The following is an 18,167-nucleotide window of genomic DNA, read 5'->3' as shown; positions in this document are numbered from 1 at the left end:
AGCTGAGCTCGTCCCCCTCTCCAGCTGCGCCCCCTCTCCAGCTGCGCCCCCTCTCCAGCTGCGCCCCCTCTCCACTGCGCCCTCTCTCCAGCTGTGCCCTCTCTCCAGCTGTGCCCTCTCTCCAGCTGTGCCCCCTCTCTCCAGCTGCGCCCCCTCTCCAGCTGTGCCCCCCTACAGCTGTGCCGCTTCCAATGCTGTGCCCCCCTCCAGCTGTGCTGTGCCCCTCTGACCGTGCGTCCCCTTCTCTAACTGCGCCCTCTCTCCAGCTGTGCCCCCTCTCCAGCTGCGCCCCCTCTCCAGCTGTGCCCCTTTCCAGCTGCGCCCCCTCTCCAGCTGTGCTGTCTCCAGCTTCCAGCTGCGCCCTCTCTCCAGCTGTGCTGTCTTTCCAGCTGACCTATTTCCGCGCCCTCTCTACACTCCGCAGTGGGTGTCCCCTCTCATACAGCTGTGCCCCCTCTCAAGCTGTCCCATCTACACTCGTCCCCCTCTCCAGCACTGTATCCCCCTCTACAGCTGTGCCCCCTCTACCCAGCTGTGCCCCCTCTCCAGCTGTGCCCCCTCTCCAGCTGTGCCCATTCTCCAGCTGTGTCCCCCCCTCCTCCAGCTCTCATGCATATCTCTCCAATTTATTTTTAAAGGACCAAGTGCCTCCGCACTGTACTGGAAGCTCATTCCACACTCTACGCCTCTCTGAGTAAAGAGTTTCCCCTCAGTACCCCTATACTGCTGTCCCTTAATTCTGAAACAGTCCCCTTTGGCCCTATTTGACCAACTTGTCCTACATCAACTCTGTCTATCCCTCTCATCATTTTAAAGACCTCTATCAAGTCCCCCCTTAACCTTCTGTGCTCCAGAGAATAAAGACCTAACCTATTCAACCTTTCTCTGTAACTTAGTTGTTGAAACCCAGGCATGTTGTGTGTCCACAGTACATTAAAGATTTCTACAACGAGACCATCCAGGAACGGTACAATCACACCATATCGACCCACGGCCTGGTGTTACTGTACTCTGTCACCGTCTCCATCTTCGCCGTGGGGGGCATGTTCGGGGCCCTGCTGGTGGGGCTGCTGGTCTCCAAGTTTGGTCAGTAAGTATCTGGCTCACCGCTGCCTCGCCCGTGACAGTCAGAACCTTTCCACAGACTCCCTGCAGCAAACACTCCCAAAGAGATGGAAAGACTTCAGAGAAGATTTATGAGGATGTTGCCAAGACTCGAGGGCCTGAGCAACAGGGAGAGGTTGGGTCAGGGTAGGTCTTTGGTCTTTGGAGCGCAGGAAGCTGAGGTGCCATAAAATCATTAGTGGAATAGATCGGCTGAATGCACAAGGGTGTTTTACCAAGGGCAGGGCAGGGAAATCTTGAGGGGTAACATTTCCACACAGAGGGTGTCGTATATAGGGAATGAGCTTCCATTGGAGGTAATTGAGGCAGGTACTATAACAACATTTAAACAACACATGGTGTTAGCTTTAGTTTTAGCAGAGTATGTCATAAAGCTGGAAAGAATGTGAAGATTTATGAGGATGTTGTCAGGACTCAAGGGCCTGAGCTATAGGGAGAGGTTGGGCAGCCTAGGACCTTATACCTTGTACAGGAGGCTGTATAGACGTTATAAATAGGGGTGACCTTATAGAAGTGTATAAATCGTGAATGGAATAGAGAGGGTGAATGCACAGGTTTTTACCCAGAGTGGAGAAATCGAGAACCAGAGGACATCAGGTTAAGCTGAGAGAGGACAGGTGGGGGAACAGTGAATGCAGTAGATGAAGTTAGATGACGTGCACTCTCTCACCTGGAATTGTGGGAGAAATTAGTGCGTATCCAGGTGGGACGCAGGGAAGAGGGGGGAGAATACGTCTGAAGAAGGGTCCCGACTCAAAACATCACCTATCCATAAGATAGACACAAAATACTGGAGTAACTCAGCAGAACAGGCAGCATCTCTGGAGAGAAGGAATGGGTGACATTTCGGGTCAAGGCCCTTCTTCTAACACATTTTGTCAACTTTAACCATGTTCTCCAGGGGTGCTGCCTGACCCACTGAGTTACTCCAGCATCGTTCCCTTTCTACTGTACTCCCATTTCTCATTCTCTTCTATCTCACCTCCCTCTCTTCCTCCTCCTCTTTCATTCCCTCCCTTCCTCCCTCCCCCTCCCTTTTTTCAGATTTGGGGACTCTGGCTAATCCTCAGAGCTCAGTCAAAGGTGGGAGAGCCATCAGATCAGAACCATGGGTGATGTTAAGGTGGGCGCAGGGAGTTCCTCCTCGTTCTTCCTCATTCAGAGTTGGGTTTGGCCATTGGGAGTTGGGTTTGGCTATTGGGGGTTGGATTTGCCATTGGCGTTTGGTCATTGGGGGATGGGTTTGGTCACTGGGAGATGGGTTTGGTCATTGGGGGATGGGTTTGGTCATTGACAGTTGGGTTTGGCCATTGGGAGTTTGGTTTGGCCATTGGGAGTTGGGTTTGGCCATTGGGGGATGGGTTTGGGGGTTTGGTCATTGGGGGATGGGTTTGGGGGTTTGGTCATTGGGGGATGGGTTTGGGGGTTTGGTCATTGGGGGATGGGTTTGGGGGTTTGGTCATTGGGGGATGGGTTTGGGAGTTGGGTTTGGTCATTGGGAGTTAGGGTTGTTTGTTGGGAGTTGGGTTTGGTTTGTAAGGGTTGTGTTTAATCATTTAGGGTTGGGTTTGGTCATTGAAGATAGATACAAGTGCTGGAATAACTTGGCAGGTCAGGCAGCATCTCGGGAGGAAAAGATTGATGATGTATCGAGTTGAGAGTTGAGCTCAGGTCATTGAAGCTGGGATTCAGACATTGCGAGTTGGGTTCGGGCCATTGTGACTCATTGAGCCACTGTGTGTGCATGTGCGATCCTGTGTCTCCCATTGACCACGTCTCCCTCTCATTGTCAGGAAGAGCACGCTGGTGTACAGCACCCTCCTGGTGTTCCTGGCCGGGCTACTGATGGGCCTCAGCAGGATACTCCGCTCCCCAGAGATGGTGATACTGGGCCGCTTCATGACTGGCATCCACTCAGGTAACCGGGGAGTCCGACGATCGCTGGGGACACACACACACACACACACCACCTCTTCACCTGGACAAGGGAGCGTGGCAAGGAAGGAGAGCTTTCGGTTTAGTTTTATTATTGTCACCTGTACAGAGGCACATTGTTTTGCATGCTATCCAATTATATAATACTACACATCAAGCTAAGTGCAATAGGCAGAGCAAAAGGGAAGATACAGAGTGCAGAATATAGTTCTCAGCATTGTAGTGCTTCAGACACGGTCCAATATCCACAATGAGGTAGAGGTGAATCGGACAGTTCCCTCGCTTATGGAAGAATTGTTCAGAAGCCTGATTACAAGGGGAAGTAGGAATGAAGGAAGGAAGGATGTGCAGAGGGATGGCGAGTTAGGAAATCAAAAGGGAAAGTACACAACTAATGGCAAGATCTTTAACAGCATTGATGTACAAATTCTGTGCCAAACGTAGCAATGTTACAAAATTTTGAGATTTAAAAAATCAAGTCTGTAATTTATCCCATCAGATAAAGCATAACAATAAGTTTAATTTGACACCTAATTCACTTTCATATCTCAAGTAATAAAAAAGTTATGGCCATTTTCATACTCGGACATTAGCATCTTGTTCTCTATTGATCTGACATAACAAAAAAGCTGTGATCGTGGACAGTCAAAAGCCCATCCCTCCATACCTGAATGAAATTTTCAGTTATCATATCCATGTGCCTATAAAAAAACCTGAAATTAAAGCATATAATTAGTTAGTTACCCAATTGTAGCTAATTTCAAACTTCAATTACTAGATAGCTAAACATCTATAACATTTTAGACACCCACTTTTTATAGATCTAAACATCTATCCATTTCCATTTTTTTAAATAGCCCAAGTGTCCAAATAATATTCACAAATAATTCACAATGAAACATGATTTTTAAATCTCATTTACATCAATTTATCCAAATGGAAGGAATTTAGTGTTCAATTGCTGTAAAATTAAAGTCCCCTAGTGGGTTCCACGCGCTGGTTTAGAACGTTCACAGCGCATTTGTGCCCTCAAGTGCCCAGAAAAATACTGCGGGATATAAAGAGCCCAAAATGTCGCTATAGTAAACTTTATATACAGGGTTTGCCCCATTTAATGTAAAAACAGGTACTACCATTGTTTGCTTTTAAAACCCTGGGGCTGCGTTGTCTGTTTTTTTAAACTCACCTTATCGCCATAAAAACTACCTTTTGCGACGGGGTCTCTAGCGATTTTGTTTAATGATTTACTATATTTTCGATTGCAACACCCTGATCGCGTTTTAAACCCGCCCCCCTCTAAAAGCGCCAAAAATTGTGGCAGATGTCAGCCACGATTCCCATACCTACCAAAGTTCTACCAAGACCAACTCATAACATGTGGTCCATTATTTGCATATCCATGTGCCTATTCTTGACACCACTATTATCTTTCCACCACACCCCTGCCAGTTCCAGGAACCCACCATGTAAAAATTCCCGCACATCTCCATTTAACGTTGTCTTTCTCACCATCGCTATGCCCTCTAGTAGTGTTTCCAAGTGAGGAAAAAGAATGTCTACCCCATCTCAAAGTTCAAAAACTTTAACACAGTAGACATTGAAATTAACATACCAAAATGCAAAATAGACAGACAACATACCAATAAAAATAGACAATAGACATTACATTATTTAAAATATTAAAATATTCACAGTGTGCCAAAATGTAGCAAAAACTTTGAGGTATTTTAAAAAGGGTGCAACAATGAAAGGTGCAATATAGAAAAAGTGCAAATTTCATACTGGAGACATTGAGCCAAAGTTATTTTCACAGTTTGTTTGTCTTTGTTTGGGTACTATTCATGGAATTTTCTGAAGTCTGTTGAGTAGTCTGATGGCCTGAGGGAAAAAGCTGTTTTTGAATCTGGTGGTTTTGCTCCGCATACTGCGGTAGCGCTTACCGGAAGGTAGGAGGGTGAACAGTTTGTGTGCTGGGTGGGTGGTGTCTTTGATGATAGGTTGGGTGGTCGGGGAAGGGTGATGGAGGGGAGAGTTAACCCGTGGTTTGGCTGGTCCCTGGGGAGAGTTGGAGGTGGGTAGAGGGGAGATGGAGGTGACAGGGCGAAGGGGGCGGAGTGTGGGTGTGACACCAGGCTCGCTGCCAGCTAACGGCCATCTCTCTCTCTCTGTCTCCAGGTATCTCGCTCAGCGTTGTCCCCATGTACCTGGGCGAAATTGCCCCCAAAAACCTGCGGGGATTCCTGGGCCTGATCCCCACCATCTTTATCTGCCTGGGAGTGTTTGCTGCACAGGTGCTGGGTCTGAAGGAGGTCTTGGGACAGGTGAGCAACCATTGGCCATGGGGATTGAGTCATGGAGTCATCCAGCATGGAAACGGGCCCTTTGGCCCAACTCCTCCATGCCCACCAAAGATGCCCCATCTACCCTCGTCACACCTGCCTGCTTTTAGCCCTTAACCTCTCAACCTTTCCGATCTGTGTACCTGTCCCAATGTTGTTTACATGTTATTACAGTATCTGCTTTAACTACCCCCTCTGGCAGCTAATTCCATACACCCACAACACTGTTGCCCCTCAGGGTCCTATGAAATCTTTCTCCTCTCACCGTAAACCTATGTCTCATGGTTCTTGATGTAACTGTGCTGAGTAAAATACTCTGTCTATTCCCCTTGTGCCTGTCTATTCCCCTTGTGATCTTATACATCTCTATGGGGTCACTCCTCATCCTCAGGCGCTCCAAGGCATAAAGCCCTATTCTGCCCAACCTCTCTCTCTCTCTCTCACCTCCCTCTATCTGTGCCCCTGGTGTAACGTGTGCCCGTGTCTGCCTGCAGGAGGAGTACTGGCCACTGCTGCTGTCGGTCATCGTACTGCCAGCCCTGGTGGAGCTCTGCTTCCTGCCCTGGTTCCCGGAGAGCCCACGTTACCTGATGATCCAGAAGGGGGACTACGATGCCACCGTCCAAGGTGGGAGATGAGTGGGGCGGGAGTGTAGAGGCAGGGGGGGGGGGGGGTGGGGGGGGGGGGGGGGGGGGGGGGGGGGGGGGGGGGGGGGGGGGGGGGGGGGGGGGGGGGGGGGGGGGGGGGGGGGGGGCGAAGGGCGTGGGGGTGGAGGGCGAGGGGTGAAACAGTGACTGGGGGGGATTCTGTCACAAGAGTGAACATCCAGCTCTCAAACTCCAGAGATATTTATGACTTTACAGGGATAAATATTTATACATTCATAAACAAGGAACTACAGATGCTGGTTAATACTCAATAGGACACAAAGTGCTGGAGTAATTTAGTGGGTCAGGCAGCAGCTCTGGAGAGCGTGGATGGGTAACCCTTCTTCATTCTTTAGATACGTCACCTATCCATGTTCTCAAGAGATGCTGCTTGACCTGCTGAGTGACTATAAATGACTATCTATTAAACTCTGTTTTCTGACCCTCAGCGACACCTCTCCATAGTGATGGAGGGGGTGAGGGTCACGAGCAAGAGCAACTTGTCTTCCATCGGTCTAGTTCAATTTAGTTCATTGTCACATGTACCGAGGTACAGTGAAAAGTGTTTGTTGTGTCTTATCCAGTCAGACTATACATGATTACAATCAAACCATCCACAGTGTACAGATATAGGATAAAGGAATAACATTTAGTGCAAGCTAAAGTCAAATTAAAGATAGTCCAAGTGTCTCCAATGAGGTAGATGGGAGGTCAGGACACCTCTCTAGTTGGTGATGGGATGGTTCCGTCACCTGATAACAGCTGGGAAGAAACTGTCCCTGAATCTGGAGGTGTGCGTTTTCACACTTCTGCACCTATTGCCTGATGAGAGAGGGAAGAAGAGGGAGTGACCGGGGTGAGACTGGTCCTTGATTACGCTGGTGGCCTTTCCAAAGCAGCGGGAAGTGTAGATGCAGTCAGTGGAATGGAGGTTGGTGCTTGTGATGGTCTGGGTTACGTCCACAATTCTCTGCAATATATCGCGGTCTTGGATGGAGCTGTTCCCAAACCGTGCCGTGATGCGTCCTGATAAAATGCTTTCCACAGCGCATCTGCAGAAGTTGGTGAGAGTTGTTGGTGACATGCCAAATCGCCAACGTCTTCTAAGGAAGAAGAGGCGTTGGGGTGTGTTCTTCGACATTGCTTCGATATGGGTGGTCCAGCCACGATATGGGTGGCTGGTGATATTGACTGGCCAGTGGCCAACTAGCCAGAGTGGGGGGAAGAAATAGCTCTGGTCATCTGGGACATTGAAGGGTCACGTTTGGCCAGTAGATGTGTCACCCAACTACAGGAGGATTGGCACTAATTGGAAAGGGTGCAGAAGAGATTCACCAGTACCTGGGCTTGTGGGCTTGAGTTACAGGAAGAGGTTGGATAGACGGGGGCATTTTACTGTGGAGCTTAAGAGGCTGAGGGGTGACCTCATTGAAGTGTACAAGATCGTGAGTGGCACGGATAAAGTGAATGCCCACAATCTTTTTCCAGGGTTGAGGATTCTAGAATAAGAGGGTACAGGCTTAAGGTGAGAGGGGAGAGGTTTAAGAAGGACCTCGGGGGGAACTTTCTCACTCAGAGGGTGGCTCGTATCTGCAACGAGTTTCCAGAGGAAGCTACAGAAGCGGATACAATTGCAACTGTTAAAAGACATTTGGACAGATATATAGATAGGAAGGGTTTCATGGGGGATTACAATGCACAAAGTGCTGGAGTAACTCAGGGGCAGCATCACTGGAGAACATGGATAGATGATGTTTCTGGACGAGACCCTCCTTCAGACATTGTAGTAGGGGTTAGAAAGATAGAACAAATGGCAGCACAGTGGTAGAGTTGATGCCTCAGTGCCAGAGACCCCGGTTCAATCTTGACCTTGGGTGCTGTCTGTGTGGAGTTTGCACGTTCTCCCTGCGGCTGCTTGGATCTCTTCCGAGTGCTCTGGTTTCCTCCCGCACACTAACGATGTACCAAAGTCTCTGTGAATTGCCCCTAGTGTGCACTGAGTGGTTGAGCAAGTGGGATAGCATAGAACTTGTGTGAATGGGTGATTGATTTTTAGTATGGACTCGTTGGGCCGAAGGGCCTGTATCTATGCTGTAATTACTATCACCATATTTAAGTAACATTGGGACAGTTACATGGATAGGATAGGTTTAGAGGGATATGGGCCAAAAACAGGCAGGTGCAGGTGGATCCAGTGTAGGTGGGGCATGTTGGTCGGCTCGGGCAAGTTGGGCAGAAGGGCCTGTTTCGGTGCTCTATGACTCGATAATACAGCCAAATGGGACTAGCCCAGTCTGACAACTTGGTTAGTATGGACAAGGTGGGCCGAAGGGCCTGTTTCCATGCTATACTGTTCTGTGACCCTATGTGATCCTTCTAGCACTGAGGTGGTACCGGAGTAAGGACAACACGAACATGCAGGCGGAGATCGAGGAGATGCAGGAGGAGCAGCGTTCCCTGTCCTCCATTAAGACCATCAGCGTGTGGCAGCTGATGGCCGACCGCTCCGTCCGCTGGCAGCTGGTGTCCATCATGGTGGTCAACGTTGGCATGCAGCTGTCCGGGATCGACGCGGTGAGTGGCACAGGAACAGACGCCCGGGCTTGAGGGAGCTTCCCTGGGATCTGTAGAAGGGGCAGGCTCGGAGGTGAGGGAGGTCCATCCATCTATCAGATGGGCGGGTTTGGACAAAGCAAGGGTGTTGTGTGCAAGGGACTGAGCTACAGGGAGATGTCGGGCAGGCTAGGGCTTTATTCCATGGAGCGCAGGAGGCTGAGGGGTGACCTTATGGAACAAGCCTTAGTTAAGGAATGTACAGTAACAACATTCAAAAGACACCTAGCTTTAGTTTCATTTTTCGAGAAGGATGTCATTAAGCTGGAAAGAGCGCAGAGATGATTTACGAGGATGTTTCCAGGACAAGGTCCTGATCTACAGGGAGAGATTTTGCAAGCTCAGACTAACCCTAACCAGACTGATTCCTGGGATGTCAGGACTTTCATATGAAGAAAGACTGGATAGACTCGGCTTGTACTCGCTAGAATTTAGAAGATTGACGGGGGATCTTATAGAAACTTACAAAATTCTTAATGGGTTGGACAGGCTAGATGCAGGAAGATTGTTCCCGATGTTGGGGAAGTCCAGAACAAGGGGTCACAGTTTAAGGATAAGGGGGAAATCTTTTAGGACCGCGATGAGAAAAACATTTTTCACACAGAGAGTAGTAAATCTGTGGAATTCTCTGCCACGGAAGGTAGTTGAGGCCAGTTCATTGGCTATATTTAAGAGGGAGTTGGATGTGGCCCTTGTGGCTAAAGGTATCGGGGGATATGGAGAGAAGGCAGGTACAGGATACTGAGTTGGATGATCAGCCATGATCATATTGAATGGCGGTGCAGGCTCGAAGGTGCTCCTACACCTATTTTCTATGTTTCTAGGAGGCTTAAAAGGCATTGGGACAGGTACATGGATGGGAAGGTTTAGAGGGATATGGGACAAACATTGTATGGTGTAACATCATAGCAAGGAACTGCAGATGCTGGTTAGTACCGAAGCTAGATTCAAAGTACTGGAGTAACTCAGCGGGTCAGGCAGCATCTCTGGAGAAGATGGTGAATCTTTCCTCTTGCCAAATTCATCAGGGATGCCGCCTGACCCGCTGAGTTGAAAACATAGAAAAATAGGTGCAGGAGTAGGCCATTCGGCCCTTTGAGCCAGCACCACCATTCAATATGATCATGGCTGATCATCTCAGTTACTCCAGCACTTTGTGTCTATCTGTGGGGAAATGGGACCCGTTTAGGTGGGTCGGCACGGGCGAGTTGGGCCGAAGGGTCTGTTTCCGCGCTGCACGACTCCACGCCTCGTCATTTGCTGAGCAGCTTGAGCGACTGACGGATGTGCTTGCCTTTCAGATTTGGTTCTACACCAGCATCATATTCAAGCACTCGGGGATTCCCCAGCCGTACATCCAGTACACCACCGTGGGCACGGGGGTTATCGAGGTCGTGGCAGGGCTGGTCGGGGTGAGTTACGTCCACAGACCACGGCAGGTTGAGCAAGGGGCAAGACCGTCCACTGGTCATACTGACCAAAAACAGAATCATTACAGCAGCCGCAGCATTGCAGGTCACAGAGGAAACAGACCCTTCGGCCCAACTTGCCCATACTGGCCAACATGTCCCAACTACACTAGTTCCACCTGCCCATGTTTTGGCCAATATCCCTCCAAACCCGTCTAACTGTTTCTTAAACATTGGGATAGTCTGTGCTTCAACTACCTGGAATTCTCTGCCACAGATGGTAGTTGAGGCCAGTTCATTGGCTATATTTAAGAGGGAGTTAGATGTGGCCCTTGTGGCTAAAGGGGATCAGGGGGTATGGAGAGAAGGCAGGTACGGGATACTGAGTTGGATGATCAGCCATGATCATATTGAATGGCGGTGCAGGTTCGAAGGGCCGAATGGCCTACTCCTGAACCTATTTTCTATGTTTCTATGTTTTTCTACCTGCTTAAGCACCTTGATCCAAGTACCCATCGCCTTTAGCCTCAGATCCACCCCTCAGATTCCTATTCAATCTTTTCCCCCATCACCTTAAACCTACGTTCTCCGGTCCTCGATTCACCTGCTCTGGGCAAGAGACTCTGGCATGCATCTGTAAACACAGTACTCAAAAATAATATAGTAACCAAAAAAAATGCAATAAATTCCAAAAAGCAACATTATTGCAAAAACTCCAAAGTCCTTTTAGTGCAAGCAAGACAGTTTGTAGTTGATAGTTTAGATCATGTGGTTTAGTTTTAGTGTAGTTTACCGTCCCGTGTACCGAGGGTACAGTGAAAAGCTTTTTGTTCCACGCTAACCAGTCATGGCTACAATCGAGCCGTCCACACTGTGCACGTACAGAATAAAGGGAATACCATTTAGTGCAGATAAAGTCAGCTAAAGTCTGAATAAAGAGAGTCCGTGTGTCTCCAGCGAGCTAGATGGGAGGTCAGGACCGCTCTCTAGTTGGTGATAGGATGGTTCAGTTGCCTGATAACAGCTGGGAAGAAACTATCCGTGAATCTGGAGGTGTGCGTTTTCACACTTCTGTACCTCTTGCCTGAGGGGAGAAGAGGGAGTGGCCAGGGTGAGACTGGCCCTTGATTATGCTGGTGGCCTCACCAAGTCAGCGTGAGGTGTAGATGGAGCCTGTGGGTGAGAGGTTGGTTTGCGCGATGGTCTGGGCTGCGTCCACAATTCTCTGCAATTTCTTGCGGTCTTGGATGGAGCTGTTCCCAAACCGAGCTGTGACGCAGCCCGGTAAATTGTTTTCTCGGGCTTGTGGTGTTCAAGACCCTGATTAGTTGTTGGGAAGAAAGTGTTCTTGTATGTGGAGGTAACGGCCCCAACGCTGACCAGAGGTCGGTGGCAGAGAGGAGGCAGCCATGCCCAAGAGCACTGGCATTGTTCAGTGGGTCTGGCAGCCTCTGGGGAGGGAGATAGAATAAGGGGAGAGGCTGAATGGGTTAACAGAACTGTACAGCACAGGGCAGGCCCTTCGGCCCACAATGTCCATGCCGAACATAATGCACCATGACCCACATCCCTCCATTCCATATCAATGTGTCTATCTAAAAGCCTCTTCAACGCCACTATCGTATCTGCCTCCACCCCCCCTGGCTGTGTGTTCCAGACACCCAGCACCCTTGCATTCTATTTTTCCTTCATTTCTCACTCTCCTTCTTGGAATCACATCTTGATTAGTGCGGGTGTCGGAGGTTATGGGGTGAAGGCAGAAGAATGGGGTTGGGAGGGAGAGATAGAACAGCCATGATTGAATGGCGGAGTAAACATGACGGGCCGAATGGCCTAATTCTGCTCCCATCAACATATTCTCCCTCCGTTTCTCCCAGCTTTTCCTCTCGTTTTCATCCTTGGTTTCACCTTTTCCTTTCATTGCTCAACATTTTTCCTTCCATTCTCTCTCCTCCTTTCTTCCATTTTTTTTTCTCTCTCCCTCTCCCTCATCTTTCTTTATTTCCTTATCCTCTCCCCTTTCTCTCACCCTCTCTCCCTATTTTTCTCCCTCTCTCTCTCCCCTTTTTCTCTACCCATGTCCTCTCTCCCACAGCAACACCCCTCTCTCACTCACCCTGCTCTTTTTCTTTCTCTCTATCTCTTCCTCCCTCTCTCATCGCTTCCTCCCTCTCACCCCTCTCTATCCCCTGCCCCATTTCTCTCTCTCTCTCTCTCTCTCTATTCTCTGCTCCTCTCTTCATTCCTCTCCCTCTCCCTCTCCCTCTCTCTCTCTCTCTCTCTCCCTCTCTCCCCTCCCTCTCTCTTTCCTCCCTTCCCCCCTCCCTCTCTCCCTCTCTCTCTCTCTCTCTCTCTCTCTCTCTCTCTCTCTCTTTCTCCCTCACTCCCTCACTCCCTCTCCCCCTCCTCTCCCTCCCCTCCACCCTCCCTCCCTCTCTCCCTCCCTCTCTCCCTCTCTCTCCCTCTTCCCCCCTCCCTTCCCTCCCTTCTCCCCCCCTCCCCCCCCCTTCCCCCCCTCCACCCCCCCCCCCACCCCTCCCCCCCCCCACCTCCTCCTCCCCCCCCCCAGTAGATACCCCCCTCTCTCTAATGGTTAGCTTGGCCAAAAGGTGACTCTTCCCTGCACGCTGTTCCCTGCAGTAACTGGGCCACAAGGGCCGCGCGCTATATAACATTGAATGAGGCCGTCTGACAGCTAAAGAGACTGATGCCAGGGGTCTGGATCCCGGGAGTGAGATTGGCGGGTGCATTTTTGCGTTTAATAAACCAAAGTGGGCGTGGGCTTGGGCCGGAGAGCTCTCTCACTCTGAGCTAAGACTGCAGACCTGACGTGTTGGCAGATGTAAGCCCCTTACATGGCCTGGGCTTTAACCTCAGTCTGCGCAGTAACTCAGGGAAACTGGAAGTCTTGTCATCATTATCGGCCCGGGGTGTCCGATCCAATGTTCCCCAGCAGAGTTGGAGGATTAGTTTGTAAAATTACAGCCATTTGTTACAGCTCTCTCTCCAGCCCTCCTCCCCCCCCCACCCCCCCCCCCCCCCCCCTCCCTCAACTCCTGGTCCCCCCCCCCCCCCTCCCCCCCCCCCCCCTGCTGCTGAAACTCATCTCACACAAACTGTAGGGGTCCACTAACGTTCCGAGCCTGTCCTGGTGAATTACTGCCGGCAAGCGGGAGCACGAGAACAGAGCACGGAGACCAGGCCTTTCGGCCCACAACAAGTCTCCTCTCCACACCACATTGGAACATGGAGCAGGTCAGCACAGGATCAGGCCCTTCGGCCCACGCTGTCTATCCCAGCCGAACGTGATGCCAAGACAACCTCTCCTCTGCCTGCCCGTGACCCATGTCCTCACATTCCGTGCGTATCCACCTGCCTTTACAAAATCCCTCTTCAACACCACAATCGTATCTGCCTCCACCACTACCAACCGTGCTCCGTGCAGGGGTCGGCCGTTTCAACGCCAACATGCACCGCTGGGGGCTGTGTCCATCAGCAGCCTGCGTGTGTGGAGCAGACCAGCAAACAGCCTTTCTAAATGCCTCTGAAACACCACAATCTTATCTGCCTCCACCACCACCCCAGCAGCTCATTTTCCAGGCACCCACCACTCTCTCTAAAAAAGAAAACCTTCCCGAAACGTTACCTATTCCATTTCTCCAAAGGTGCTGCCGGACCTGCTGAGTTGCCCCAGCCTCTCCTTTAAACGTGTAAAAGCCGTGCCCTCTAGTATTTGACATTTCCATCCTGGAAAAAAGCCTCTGACTCTGCCCTATCGAAGCCTCATAATTTGATATACCTTCTATCAGATATACCCTCAAGCCTCTGACGTTCTAGAAAAAATCAATCCAGGTCTGTCCAACCGCTCCCTGTAGCGAATACCCCCTGAACCAGGCACCATTCTATTAAAGCTCCTCCGCACCCTCTCCAAAGCCTCCCCCATCCTTCCTGTAATGGGGTGCGACCAGAACAGCACTGAATACTCCACATGCGGCCTAACCAAACTCCTACAAGCTAGATGCGGGAAACATGTTCCCAATGTTGGGCGAGTCCAGAACCGGGGGCCACAGTCTTAGATGAAAGTGGAAGTCATTTAAGACTGAGGTGAGAAAAAACGTTTTCACCCAGAGAGTCGTGAATTTATGGAATTCCCTGCCACAGAGGGCAGTGGAGGCCAAGTCACTGGATGGATTTAAGAGAGAGTTAGATAGAGCTCTAGGGGCTAGTGGAGTCAAGGGATATGGGGAGAAGGCAGGCACGGGTTATTGATAGGGGACGATCAGCCATGATCACAATGAATGGCGGTGCTGGCTCGAAGGGCCGAATGGCCTCCTCCTGCACCTATTTTCTATGTTTCTATGTTACAAATCTGCATCATGACTCCCTGACTCCTATACTCAAAGCCCTGACCGATGAAGGCAAGCATAGTGTACGTATGCCGTCTTTGCCACTATCTGACCCAATTAAACTCTGCACAATCAGCAAACTCCATTCCTCCCCACAGGACAAATCCTTTGCAGCTGAACACTGACCCAGCGCTGTAAACATTCCCAGCCCCCTCAATTAGATGTGTAGGAAGGAACTGCAGATGCTGGTTTTTATCACTGAAGATAGACACAAAAATGCTGGAGTAACTCGGCGGGACAGGCAGCATCCCTGGAGGGAAGGAATGGCTGACGTTGCAGGTCAAGGGTCTCGACCTTTCTATCTCCAGAGATACTGCCTGTCCTGCTGAGTTACTCCAGTGTTTTTTTTGTCTATCCCCTCAATTAGATAGCAGCCTGTACCTCACCCCAGGATTCTGTTACCCCTGTATATATTTACTTGGAGTATCGTGTGCAGTTCTGGTCCCCCCCCCCCTCCCCCCCCCCTTTTCCAGGAAGGATGTGGAGGCTTTGGAGAGGGTGCAGAGGAGGTTTACCGGAACGGTGCCTGAATTTGGGGGTATTCGCTACAGGGGAGAGGTTTTGGACAGACTTGGATTGTTTTCTCTGCAGCGTCGGAAGTTGAAGGGAGACCTGATCGAAACCTATAAGATTATGAGAGGCGTAGATAGGGGGATGGATGTGGAGTCCTGGGGAAAGCCTCGCAGCTGACCCTGAACCAACATCTCACAACGGGGCAAGAGAAACTGTTGACCGGAGCGACAGACAGGTGGGCACGCAGAGAGGGGAGCGACGCAACTTCAACAAACTTGTCACTCCCGCATTGGTCTCTCCAGCCACAAGCGACGCTGCTCTAGCCGAGGTTTGGAGCAGGCGGCCAACAACTAGGATGCAACACCCATGGTCAGTCATGACCGAGGGGGGGGGGCGACAAGATAGGAGATAGACAGTCAGAACGTCCTTCCCCAGGGTGGAAATGCAAAGACTAGAGGGCATGGCATTAAGGCCAGAGGGCAAAGCTTTAATGATTAAATTTCGTCCGCTTTGCCCCCTCTCCTCCACGTTGATGCCCATTTTTCATTGTCTTTCATTGATTTTTTTTGGCACTGTATTTAATTTACTGAACATTTTTCTTTTGTTCATTTTATGATCAATGGAGGATGGTGTTTACAAACTTGTTGTGCTGCTGCTGCTGGTAGTAACATTTTCATCGTTTCGGTACAGATGACAATAAAACGCTCTTGAAGGATACAGAGTGCTGGAGTTACTCAGTGGGTCAGGCAGCATCTGTGGAGAGCACGGATAGGTGACGTTTCGGGGGTTGGGACCCTGCTCCACGCTGATCGAAAAGGGTCTCAAAGAGTCTGAAGGAGCTTCCTAACACGAAACTTCACCGACCTGTGATCTGCTGCCTGACCCACTTAGTTACTCCAGCAGTTTGTCTCTTTCCTTTTTGTCGGCCAGCATCTGCCGTTCCTTGTTTCTATTCTTGACTCTTGTCCCCTCGTTCCCTCCTGTGTCCCAGAGCCTCATCATTGAGAGGGTGGGGCGGAGGCCGCTACTGATCGGTGGATTCAGCTTCATGGGGCTGTCGAGCGCTGGGATCACGATCACGCTACTGGTGCAGGTAACACGCAACACGTTACTGCAGGTAACGCATGTTCCTCCATCACGCAACACGTTACTGCGGGTAACGCATGTTCCTCCATCACGCAACACGTTACTGCAGGTAACGCATGTTCCTCCATCACGCAACATGGTGCTGTAGGTAACGCATGTTCCTCCATCACGCAACACGGTACTGCAGGTAACGCATGTTCCCCCATCACACAACACGGTATGCAGGTAACGCATGTTCCTCCATCACACAACATGGTGCTGCGGGTAACGCATGTTCCTCCATCACACAACACGTTACTGCAGGTAACGCATGTTCCTCCATCACACAACACGTTACTGCAGGTAACGCATGTTCCTCCATCACGCAACACGTTACTGCAGGTAACGCATGTTCCTCCATCACGCAACATGGTACTGCGGGTAACGCATGTTCCTCCATCACACAACACGGTACTGCAGGTAACGCATGTTCCCCCATCACACAACATGGTACTGCGGGTAACGCATGTTCCTCCATCACACAACACGGTACTGCGGGTAACCCCAGCTCAATATGCCCCACGATCATATTACTGGTACAGATATCTCCCCACCCCACCTCTCTCTTTCTCTCTCTCTCTCTCTATCTCTCTCTCTCCCTCTCTCCCTCTCTCTCTCTCTCTCTCTCTCTCCCTCACACCCTTAATATCCTCCCTCTCTTCCCCTCTCTCTCTCTCTCTCTCCCCCTCTCTCTCTCTTTCTCCCCTCTCTTCACATCTCTCTCTCTCCCCCATCTCTCCCTCTCTCCATCACTCTCTCTCTCCCCTCTCTTTTTTTTCTCTCTCTCAACCTCTCCCCCTCCCTCCCTCCCCTCTCTCCCCCTCTCTCTCCCCTATCTCTTGCCCTCTCTCTCCCACTCTACCCTCTCTCTCTCTCCCCCCCTCTCTCTCTCTCTCTCTCTCTCTCTCTCTCTCTCTCTCCTCCCCTCCCTCCCTCTCTCCCCCCCTCTCTCTCTCTCCCCCCCTCTCTCCCCCCCCTCCCCCTCTCCCCCTCTCTCTCCCCCTCTCTCTCCCCCCCTCTCCCCCCCCCTCCCCTCTCTCTCTCCCTCCCTCTCTCCTCCCTCTCTCTCCCCCTCTCTCTCTACCCCCTCTCTCTCCCCCCCCCCTCTCTCTTCCCCCCCCCCTCTCGCCCCCCCCTATCTCTACCCCCCCTCTATCCCCCCCCCCCTCTCTCTCCCCCCCCTTCTCTACCCCCCCCCCCCCCCCCCCCCCCCATACTGACCCTCCCTCTGCCTGGTTTCAGGTCCCCTGGATGCACTATGTCAGTGTTGCGTGTGTGGTGGGGATCATCGCTGGCTTCTGCATCGGACCAGGTAGGCAATGCTGTGGGCACAAGGCCTGGTCTCTGCCACTGTCCCACCCCAAAACCCATCATAGCCTGCAGCCCCCACCCACCCCTAGACCCCCCATCCCCTCCATAGATCAGTGTCACTCATGTTATGAGTCGTACTTTGTAGCTACGCCCACTAATGTAACAGAAAGCTTCTCTGCCCTTTCTCCCTCACTTTGGAGTTATGTGCAAAGATTAAGTTACCTTTGCTGTAATGCCAATAAAGTATTTGGATCTGAATCATTGTACGTGACTTAAGTTATTCCAACTGCAGAAGTTTTACATGGTGTCAGAGTGAACGGACTCACCCCTTGCTGAATGATATTGCTTTTATTTTAGTTTGTTGTTTTTCCGGTATATATTGCTATGGCTTCCGCTCTCAGAAAACCAGAGATCCTGGTCTTTGACGAGGACCTCGCAGAACTGTGGTGCGTATTTGAAGAAGACTTCTCAATTTACATTGAAGCGGCTCACTCTACTGCTGCTCCCGGTGTTCAAGCGTCAATTCTTCTTAGTCTAGCAGGCACAGAAGCTGCTCGACGTGCCTTGAGATTTCATTATGAATCGACTAGATTTGACCCGGCCGGTATCCAGATCGCTCCCGCTCAGTCTATCCGAGACCCTGACTGCCTACTACAAAAATTCCGACAGTTATGTGAGTTATGTACTAACTTGGTCATGAAGAGGCATTTATTCTTTTCCTGAAGCCAGAGACAGGGAGAACCT

General features: G+C 50.6%; 1 protein-coding gene across 1 annotated transcript in view; it reads left to right on the top strand.

Annotated features, from left to right (window-relative positions):
* Positions 1-930: 930 nt before the first annotated feature.
* The window catches only part of LOC129704179 (solute carrier family 2, facilitated glucose transporter member 5-like), a 28,844-nt gene continuing 11,607 nt past the window's right edge, over positions 931-18,167 (top strand). Inside the window, exons 1-8 of the mRNA XM_055647107.1 lie at positions 931-1,090; positions 2,919-3,043; positions 5,236-5,381; positions 5,894-6,026; positions 8,427-8,620; positions 9,961-10,071; positions 15,979-16,080; positions 17,355-17,424. Of these exons, the coding sequence (XP_055503082.1) occupies positions 1,044-1,090; positions 2,919-3,043; positions 5,236-5,381; positions 5,894-6,026; positions 8,427-8,620; positions 9,961-10,071; positions 15,979-16,080; positions 17,355-17,424 (928 nt within the window). The 5' untranslated portion in view covers positions 931-1,043. The remainder of the gene's footprint in view (positions 1,091-2,918; positions 3,044-5,235; positions 5,382-5,893; positions 6,027-8,426; positions 8,621-9,960; positions 10,072-15,978; positions 16,081-17,354; positions 17,425-18,167) is intronic.

The sequence above is a fragment of the Leucoraja erinacea genome, chromosome 15, assembly GCF_028641065.1.
Source record: "Leucoraja erinacea ecotype New England chromosome 15, Leri_hhj_1, whole genome shotgun sequence".
In the NCBI taxonomy this organism is placed as follows: Eukaryota; Metazoa; Chordata; class Chondrichthyes; order Rajiformes; family Rajidae; genus Leucoraja; species Leucoraja erinaceus.
Note: the sequence above shows the minus strand (reverse complement) of the source record. Positions and strands in the feature narration are given on the sequence as shown.